We start from the raw sequence: 9,560 nt of genomic DNA, 5'->3' as shown, positions 1-9,560 counted from the left end.
TATTATTATAATTAATATATATTAATATATATATATATATATATTAATATAAAATTACCTTGATTATTTTCAACTAAATTTTAATCATGTTTTTACGTATAACATAAAATGTAAAAAGTGCCTCCTTTTAAAAAAACTAAGTGGGTCGTTTTTATATAGCCACTCTCTAGTTTCTCAAAATGATTTATAATTTTTGATGTACATTATTTCATACAAATGGAGTATTACCGGTTTAAGACCAGAATTTGTTAAATCATAACAGAAAAAAATAATTTAAATGTTATTTAGTTTGTTAAAAAGTATTAAATGTACTACAAAATTACAAGCAATATGTATAATACAGAACCATAAGACACTGTAATATTCATTAACAAACATTTATTGATTCAACGTCTTTTCATTTTTTTCATACAAGAGAATTTTAATTTGTAACAATGACTTTGTTTTATCTTGTTAAAAACTTTACATTATGAATATATGAAACAACGAGTAAATATACATCGTGAGCATGAATCACCTTGACGTACCAACTAAGATCTACGTAATTATTTACATTTAAATATTACATCTTATTTACAAATCGGTAAAATACTGTTTCAATGCAATACGATATTATCTCATTTTCTTTTTATTTCGCACCTAACAAATTGTTGTATAAGGAACAAAAAAAAAAATGCAAGTGGCAATAACAATTAGAAACAAATTTGATTAAATAACAATTACTTAAAAATATATTTGTGCTGCTTTTTAAAAACATGCTCTAAAAATGTCCATTTTAACAAGAAAAAGGATAATAAATAGCTGCTATTTTGTCCTTAAAATAACAACATTTATTAAACTGTACCCAATAATAAGACTTAAATATACTTTTTCCTATTTTTTTCTCTCTTTAAAACCTAATGAATAATAAAACTTAAAGGGAAAAGGAATGTTATATACTCGTGATGAAATAAATTTGGTAACTATCCATCAAAAAATCCAAATGTACGTATTGTCTATTATAATGTGAAAGGAGTAGTTCCAAGACTAACGACTGCTCTTCGCCAGAAAGTAGAGCTCCCGTTTTCACTAAATGAATTAACTAATGAGCTTTTAAAAAATATTGCAATTGAAACTAAAGACTAATATCAGCTACCTCTGGTCAAATCAAGCTCCTTAATCCACCATGTCGATGTTTATTTTGTAGTAAACATATGGATAATATTCTGACTGGCCAAAACCTAATCCAGGAATGTCCACACTCTATAAGAATAATTAATTAATGCCAAATTGCATACATAATTACAATATTAAGTAAATAAAAGTGTATATTATTTTGATAGCTATGTTAAGTGACATTTACATATCTATTAAAAATGTTAAAACCTAGATTTAATTAAGATAAAAAACGATATTGACGTATTATAGGTTGCTTTGAATATTAATTTTTATATTCATCTCAAGCACAGACTGATTCTCTGTTCTTAAAATCAGAAGAGAGAAGTTTCAATTTCATTTTTTTTTTAATATTTCAGTTTTTACAATGTAACGTTATACATTAAAAACCAATAACAAAACTTGAAAGATTGTATATATGTTAAATCCCTTTTCTTTAATTACAGAGAAACAGAAAGCAATAACGAATTTAGTTTTAACCGCTGTGTGATCATAAAAAATTGGCTTCAAAAAAATTAGGCTTGTTTTTTCTAATATTCTATATACTCAATTATTTAATTACCACATCAATTTGTTCAAAATATCCTGCACGTACAATACTTAATAAAAATATAAAATCTTACATCGTGAGCAGATGACGCCTGCAAAGCACTACTATCCAAATGGCCATACAATTGGTTAAGTACTTCGCGTAAACGCTTGCTGCTTTTTTTGTGTGGGTGAAGTAAAATCGCTTGAAAATTGACTGGAAGACCATATCTACAAAAAAACACGTGTATATACAAATTTAAATTTGCTAAAATAGTTTTTACCTTAAAACAGACTCTACAAACACTCGTAAGGCTTTTACGTGAATCCAGGCACAAAAGCATTCGCTAAAATTTACTTTCAGCCACCTCACAAGAGGTCCCTGTAATACAAACGAATTCAATATTAAAAACTACTCAAATGTAAATTTAAATAACTGCAAAAGTTAAGATAATTATAAACAAAACTATTATTAACTTTAGTTTTATTAATTAAAATTGAATGTTAAAAATTGACTTAAACAAGCCACTTACAAACTGTTTTTTCTTGTCTGTAACCAACTTAGTAATTTCATTTTTTCCGGCGGCAAGTTCTTCCTCATTGTACGTAAAGTCCCTCACGATGAACTTTCTTTCACGTGCATGCAATTTAAACTCGTCAACGACTTTCTTGAATAAAGTTACGGAGTAAAGACCGTATTCCCCATCTTGGCAAATCAACTGGCTCGAACGGGGCACCACCATCGGAGTCAATTTTTCGTAACAGTGCTGCCATTCGGCAAACTGTTGCCTAAAAGAAGGAAGTTAAAACTAAAATAAAAAACTTAGCACTTTGACTTACTTAGGCACAATAACTAGCAAAGTAGTTAAATAGTCAGAATCAAGAATGAAGTGCTCCTTCTTCACCAAATCCGCCAGGTTACGAGTCAAAAGACTCCCCCTAAAAGTTAAAAATACATTTCAAATTATACAAAAATGTTATAGATATCAGTTTAATTTTTCCAAATCAATTTGATTACAAATTTTGAAATTGAATAAATCCGACCTGTCGACAAACGCTTACGTTTGTTTCTTCTCCAAGTTCTGCAGATTGCCCTTTAAGTTGTTGTAAGCACTGCTCTTCGTTTTCAGGTCAGCATCAATCTGTCCCACCTGTTTACTTATAATGTCGGCGATGTTACGAAGTGACTGCTTGGTCGGATACTTGGCGATATCCCATTGGAATCGGGTTAAGTAAGTGGCCAAATCGCCTATTGGACAGACAAAAAGGACGAAAGGATTAGTGAACGGCTATTTCGTTAAGGACGATACATGCGAGGCTATACGAAATATTCAAGTTTTACTGTGCAGAGGCGTTGCAATAAATCAAGCATATCGCATGTTACGAAGGTAAGAAAAGCAGAGGTAGGATTGCATACACAGCATTGTTTCTTGTTTGCTATATTAATTACGATTGTGATTCGCGGCAATTACTTTTTTCTTATATACGTCGGTATCAACTTTTGTGCGCAGGCGTTATTGTCACTAGTTGACGTCTTTTAAGCGTGCGCAATAATATCATTACTAAAAATAATACTGAAATCAGTTAACTTGCAAGAATCAACAATTCTGTGCCTGGTAACAACGGATACTGATCAAAATAATAATAAAAGTAATACGTTATACGAAACATTTAAGGTGAAATTAACCTAAAATAATTATTTCGATTTTTATGTTATTAACCGTTGTTTATTTTGAGGGCATTTATATATTTAATAATTTAGAGCAGTACGGTTAATTTCAACTGGAAATGTTCTGGGCGTAAAATTAAACTGAAAAAAAAAAAAAATGAGCACAACAATGTAACGATATCAACAGTTCTTATTATCAGGCATACATCAAATAACGACCAACCACGTTAGGATATCTATATGTATGTAGATGTAATAATAATGATCAGGCAGCAGGCGGTGGCAAGCTGCCGTGCCAAGCTTGTGTCATCGGCCACTGACCTGGCCCCAGGGGGTGGGGAACGTCTGTGGGGGGTCGGTCCGCGACGGCTGCGTCATCAGACTGTTCAACAGTCGCAGTCAATCCGCACGGTGACTGCGGAGGCGTCGCATATTCGTCATAGTCAATCGATGCACTTCCGACCGATTCCCCCTCTACGGTGGCGTGCGAGGCTGTTTCATCCGTGGACCCGCCGCCCTCATCCGGCGGCTCCCCACCTGCCCCAGCACCAAATACTTTCGTCACAAGCGCATACAAACAACAAGCACAAGCCCCGCCCCTCGCAACCACCCCCTCTTCGGGACCGATTTCTCTCCTTTTGACTTTTTACATCCGGTATTTGATTTTACTTTTTGTTTGAGCGCCTACTCTTCATTTCTCACGAAAAAGCCATGTATTTATTCTGGTTGAAAAGTATTTCCAGTATTTTCTATAACCCACGTAATCGCAGTTTTTCATTTATAATAAATTGAAAGGAACGTTAAGCAAAACTAAAGCTGCTTTCAGTTGCGGATTGTCTAATAAACAAATACAAAATGTAGTTACATATGTCTTGCTTTAACAGAAAACTTTATATCCTAATTCTTCATCAAGGCAAACTGTGCATCTTTAATTTTTCATAATCCTAATTAAAGAATGCGGTATCGTCTATCCTCTACTCTATATATGTATAGTAATGAATTCAACTATATTTCAGGCTAATACACTTAGTGCTAAAAACAAAAGAAAACAATAAAATGACACAGTAATGTTAATAAAATTAGTAAATAGGCAATAAAGAGATTAATGCTTCCCGAATGTTGATCGACTTTTGCTGTCACAAATATTCTTTATTTTTGTTTTACTAGTTAATCAATCTTTTCTAATTTTGTTTTAATTTTTTTTACAGTTAAATTGTTTATGAGGCAAACTATTATTATTTAAATTATTTTGTAAACAATATGTAGACGCTCAAACGTATTACTAATTACAATACAGCAATAAAAAAAGGTAATTAACGTACATGTGTGTGTATATGCCAGTTGTGATTTAACAAATTTACGTACAAAATATGACGCTTAATTTAATATTAAGTTATAATTTTTTTAATTTTTATTTATCGGTAATAATAAGTGAAAGTATTTATTGTGACTTAAAGTTATTTAATAGAATGAATTTTATTTTTGAAGCATCGACTGGTGTTATAATATGACAGCTCAACCATCACCCCCTGACCCATATTAGTCGCTTGGCTATATTAGTACGCCTTATGTCATGGTGCTTATAAGTAAAAAAAAGAAAGGATTAAAAAAACATGGAATATTAAAATCACTAAGACCTAATGTGTTAGTTCATAACAGACGAGAGAGGAAACACTAAATATAAAAACATTCCCTCATACAGGTTAAAATGAAAAAGTAAGGAAAACATTTCAAGTAGGAGTAAATATCTAAGTTCGTACGCTGTAGGTAGTTCGAACAAGTCCTCAGACAGATCATGCGGTTACATGACAATAACAATAGTATAATTTTATAAAAAAAATTCACACAATATTAATAAAAATGATTGCATACTGTTATTTGCAGTCAAATTTTCGTGTAGCTTGTCCCGCTGGTCCTCTAATACCTCACCGAGGTATGCGGCCACTTTGCGAGTCACTTGCTCCACAAAAGCATCCAATTTGCCCAAGTCATCAGAAAGTCCCACTAATTGATCTAAAGTACCCACCTTAAAATATACATTTTACACATTAGCCTATGATAAATATAAAACATTCTGAAAATTACTATTATTATGACTTGCTATATTGTATAAATGGTCCAGTACGTATACTAATACACACTAATAAACATTTAATGAGTCGTTAGAAATTGATCGGACTTTATTGCAATATTGAACATGTTTTTCCTATTACCTTTATGAGGTAACGAAATATTTTGGCAACCAAAAGAAAACCATATCTCCAAAAAAACTTTTATTTTTAGGATATTAATCTGCAATTTTTTAATTTATTTCAAATATTCCCTACCAACAGTAAAGCTGTATATGGACCTGGAGTACTACATATCAACAAAAAGTCTTACTATAGATACTAATTTATATGAAAAATAATTAATGATAATTGTATTATTGCTAAATACACCCAGAAAATATGTTTATTACCTTTAAATCAGGAATATGAAACTTGTAATTAACAGAAACTGAGTTCTGTTTGCTAGTCATATTGTTGAGGGTTTCCCATGTTTGTTGACATGTTTTATCCCCTGGTGCAGAGATCAGCCAATACTCGTTGCCACTCATTCTATTTGTTGTGGAAAGGAAACGATTTCTAAAAAGGCAATCAAATTTGAGAATCCAGAATGACATTTTAGATTATTTAAATATTTCATAGAAAACAAATATGCATACCACAGCGATTTTAATTGAAATAACACTCTTATTAACTTAAAAATTATTTGATGTTACAGAAATATGTAGCTTTCTACTTGTTTTCGAAATGTATATTTCGGTTATTTTAATTTTTGATTGAAAAATCAATTAGGTTATAGTGACAAAACAACTAAAAACTATAATATATTTAATTAAACGATGACTTCATATATAATGTAGTCTGAGAATGCAAGAATTAAAGTCAACAACAGAAAAATCAATCGTTAACTTACCCTTAGTTAACCGCACAACAGTTCACTTTTTGTAATTTATGCATAACGATTAATACAAATATCTCTAAATAACCTGTCTACTAACCTGATATACTACTGGGTTATTGAATAGTGCAAATAGATGGAAAAACTAATTTTTAAGGGCTAAACACCCTCCAACACAACCACTCCCCAAAGAACAGATGATCGTTACTTCACGTGATTGGCGTTGCTGCTCTCTTTATTTAAATAGAGAAAAATGCTAAATTGACAGTAAAATCATGTGACAAGACAGTTGTCTGGACAATGTGGTTTGGATAAAATGTTTATCTTACCCTTAAACTTTTTCTAATCATTAACAGATGGCTTTGTAATCTTTGTTTTTACTTTTAAATTTCATTTTATAATTTTCATTTTCTCTAGGTATTAAATTAGTAGTTCTTTATAATTAAGTTTTTTATAATATGACTACAAGATTCATTACAATGCATTACAACATTATTTCTACAATAATTCGATTTGTTCAAGAGTAATAAACCAGTAATAAGAATGAAAGTGACAGTTGATTTTCTTTTCTAAAATTTTATTATCTAAAAATATATGTTCCAATATTGTGTTTTACCATTACTTCTAAATAAAAAAATAAAAATATTTGCGACAAGACGTATTTACGACATGATTATTTATTTACGCAGGGGAAAGTACAGGTAAATAATATTTTTGATGTATCTCACACCTATATAAATTATTGTTGATTTTCTATTTATGTTTCTGTGGCTCTATCGAATTGTATTAGTATCAAAAGATACGAAACTATTCCGAGCATTACCTAAAAAATGATTACATTTTATCATTTTATAAAACACTCATCTAATAAAAAACCTTTCCAAGGAATTTGATATCCAGCGTAAACAATTTACATGGTCGATAAAATATTTTTTCATACCTCAGATGCATCGAAAACCATCTAAGCTACAAAAGAATTCTGTTTTTATTTTTGAAGACGCGTCACACAGAAGAATTTTACAGACAATTGTCAATTTAAATGAAAGTAATTCTTTGAAAATTAATAAAAATTTAGATTTTCGAGAACCTATAGGCATCATGCGTATGATTAAAAGCGAAGTTACGCCACTTTTAAAAAACTTTTTTTAAATTCAAATTCTATACTTGTACATTTCACAATCAAAAATTCAAAAATATTGCGTTGAAAATGTACTTTAATTTAATATCTATTAAAAATTAAACAAATCGATAACAGTGGCAATAAAATATTACTAATTTTAGTTATTAACTGATGCTTAGTCGTTTGAACTTAATAGTTTTTAAAATCTTTAAAAAATATAGAGATTATTGTACGCGTCCGAACTTTTCCATAAGTATGGCTAACATTAAATTATTTACCTGGTCGTTTAAGTTAAAGTTGAATGATTTATTATTAATATCATGGATAAGAGATATTAAAATATCTACCTAAAAAATTGCTCCATTAATATAGACAAGTATATATACAATTTTTGCTTACTTACTTGTTTATAAACCCTGCAGCATGACCAAATTATTAAAACTGTTTTAAAAAAAGCTATAAATGCTAATTGAAGATTCATACTAATTTCCAAAATTACGTTTTCATGGTGGATGTTTAAATTTGTGTAAATCTGATGAAGTTCGTTTATACATGTTATAAAATAGCATCCCATAAGGCAAGTTAGTTGAAAACTATACAATAAATTTACCGTTTCAGAATATTGCAGTATATCTTTATAAATTTCGTGAACTTTTACTATAACTGCTATTGTATTGTCTACAAAAAGACACGTTCTTTTAATATATCTAATAAATACCCAACGAAACATTTTACTATTAGCAACTAAACTGAATTACTGTTTAACCAAAATTAACAAGCACGAACCAAATTAATAAGAGAAATATAAGTTCTTGGTCAGTAATTAATTATGATCGAAACTAGTAGAGCTCTTTCAATTTGGTCGATGATTTGGTGGAAGTGCTTATGGCGTGCCAATGAGATCCAGTCAAGAAGATCGAAATCACAATCTACGTTTGCCGTTTGGTAGTTTCGATTACTGACCAAGAACTTTCACTGTTAGAGTAGTCGATTCGTTTTCATTATTCTAACTTTACTCTAATTAAAAATTCTTTTAATCCTAAAAACCCGCTTATAACTTCAACTGAAACCCTTTTTAATTGTGCATTTTCAACCAATTGCAAATTAAACATTCAATTTTCATTTTACCTGTATTATTCGAACCTTCTCGTTTGTGAATGCGTATCTTCAGTAATAAGTTTTTCAGAATATCATTTGAAGCTTTTAGTAGCTCCTCTGTTAAAATTACAAACGTGATAAACTGTTGGGAAATGGCGTTGGTAAGGATAAAAGGTAAATAATCGGCCAAGGCATAAAGTTTACTTTTTGTACGAAAGCCTATTAAAAAATCTTTTGCGACGACAAACAGGCAATCTATGAAAATTAAAACAGAACTGATAGCAACGAAAACGTATATTCGTCTGAAAGAAATTCCTGGTCCGAACGTTTTAAGCTTTCTATTGATTTCCTCAGTTTTGTTTAGATATAGAGCAAGCTTTTTTGAAAACAAACAGATAATAACTGATCCTGATAATTGAATAAACACGAGCGAATTTACTTCAAACCAATTTGTTGCTTCAAACAGTAAGTTCTTAAATTGTTCTGGTATTTCAGTAGTACTCTGCCAAGCTAGTAAATAGTAAATCAGATATATACAGGACACTCCGATGCATTCCAGGCATCCTTTCTAAAAAATAAATGATTGAATTAATTAAATTAATTGAATGAAACACCCATAAGTTCTTTTAAGTTTTTATTGAAATTTTTCAATTCTAGTTGATTATACCACTTGTCCTGCATACCAATTTAAAATCCTATACACCCCTATACCTCGCCTTATAATTAATAATTGTAGTTAAAATATTTTAAATTTTAGTAATCTATTTTCTAGTTTTTTCGTTTTATTTCTATTAAACACAGTGGCGTAGCTGAACCAAATGATGACATTAAGAAAAGTGCTTATAAATTGAATTCCACAAAACGTTACGATAGGTCTTACGTATATAGGTAGAACTAAACGAGTCTGGGAACCCCATATAGGTTTGGCTGCAGAACCCCGTCAATGTTATTAGTGTTGCCAAATAAGAACACATTTTTGCGAGGACCCCTAAGACACGAGACCGTTGGCGGTCTCCTACGCTTAGCTATATCATAGCTAGTCTT

At 30.5% G+C, this 9,560-nt stretch overlaps 2 protein-coding genes across 6 annotated transcripts in view; both read right to left on the bottom strand.

Annotated features, from left to right (window-relative positions):
- The window catches only part of LOC108734460 (V-type proton ATPase subunit C), a 7,058-nt gene extending 525 nt beyond the window's left edge, over positions 1 to 6,533 (bottom strand). Inside the window, exons 1-10 of one of the 4 annotated variants that reach the window (XM_018466041.2) lie at positions 6,399 to 6,533; positions 5,814 to 5,979; positions 5,225 to 5,378; positions 2,746 to 2,932; positions 2,524 to 2,622; positions 2,217 to 2,472; positions 1,968 to 2,065; positions 1,779 to 1,914; positions 1,136 to 1,242; positions 362 to 1,068 (exon numbers count right to left, since the gene is read on the bottom strand). In XM_018466041.2, the coding sequence (XP_018321543.1) occupies positions 1,156 to 1,242; positions 1,779 to 1,914; positions 1,968 to 2,065; positions 2,217 to 2,472; positions 2,524 to 2,622; positions 2,746 to 2,932; positions 5,225 to 5,378; positions 5,814 to 5,951 (1,155 nt within the window). In that variant the 5' untranslated portion in view covers positions 5,952 to 5,979; positions 6,399 to 6,533 and the 3' untranslated portion in view covers positions 362 to 1,068; positions 1,136 to 1,155. The other 3 variants (XM_025975352.1, XM_018466040.2, XM_018466042.2) reach the window with 3 other exon arrangements.
- Positions 6,534 to 6,957: 424 nt separating this feature from the next.
- Positions 6,958 to 8,827, bottom strand: LOC108734461. Of its 2 annotated transcripts, none has more exons than XR_003231272.1 (4): positions 8,547 to 8,827; positions 7,697 to 8,096; positions 7,175 to 7,264; positions 6,958 to 7,121 (listed from the first exon to the last, which is right to left on the bottom strand). XR_003231272.1 is itself a non-coding variant. In XM_025975355.1 (4 exons), exons 1-4 carry the CDS (start codon positions 7,990 to 7,992, stop codon positions 7,056 to 7,058), a joined length of 396 nt encoding a protein of 131 aa, XP_025831140.1. In that variant the 5' UTR covers positions 7,993 to 8,117; the 3' UTR covers positions 6,958 to 7,055. The 2 variants fall into 2 exon arrangements, 1 of the variants encoding a protein (XP_025831140.1); XM_025975355.1 differs by lacking the exon at positions 8,547 to 8,827 and having other exon boundaries at positions 7,697 to 7,765; positions 7,822 to 8,117.
- Between the last annotated feature and the right edge of the window lie 733 nt (positions 8,828 to 9,560).

This window comes from Agrilus planipennis, unplaced genomic scaffold (assembly GCF_000699045.2).
Source record: "Agrilus planipennis isolate EAB-ADULT unplaced genomic scaffold, Apla_2.0 scaffold96, whole genome shotgun sequence".
NCBI lineage: Eukaryota > Metazoa > Arthropoda > Insecta > Coleoptera > Buprestidae > Agrilus > Agrilus planipennis.
The sequence above is the reverse complement of the archived record's forward strand: the minus strand, read 5'-3'. Positions and strand labels throughout refer to the sequence as shown.

What these genes read in the sequence shown, in the direction of transcription:
- LOC108734461 (XM_025975355.1), bottom strand. Translation starts at nt 7,992, where the DNA reads ATGGGATGCTATTTTATAACATGTATAAACGAACTTCATCAGATTTAC. An exon ending in ACTTTAACTTAAACGACCAG is followed by an intron (nt 7,265 to 7,696) that starts GTAAATAATTTA and finishes ATTCTTTTGTAG; the next exon opens with CTTAGATGGTTTTCGATGCA. An exon ending in ATATCAAATTCCTTGGAAAG is followed by an intron (nt 7,122 to 7,174) that starts GTTTTTTATTAG and finishes ATCATTTTTTAG; the next exon opens with GTAATGCTCGGAATAGTTTC.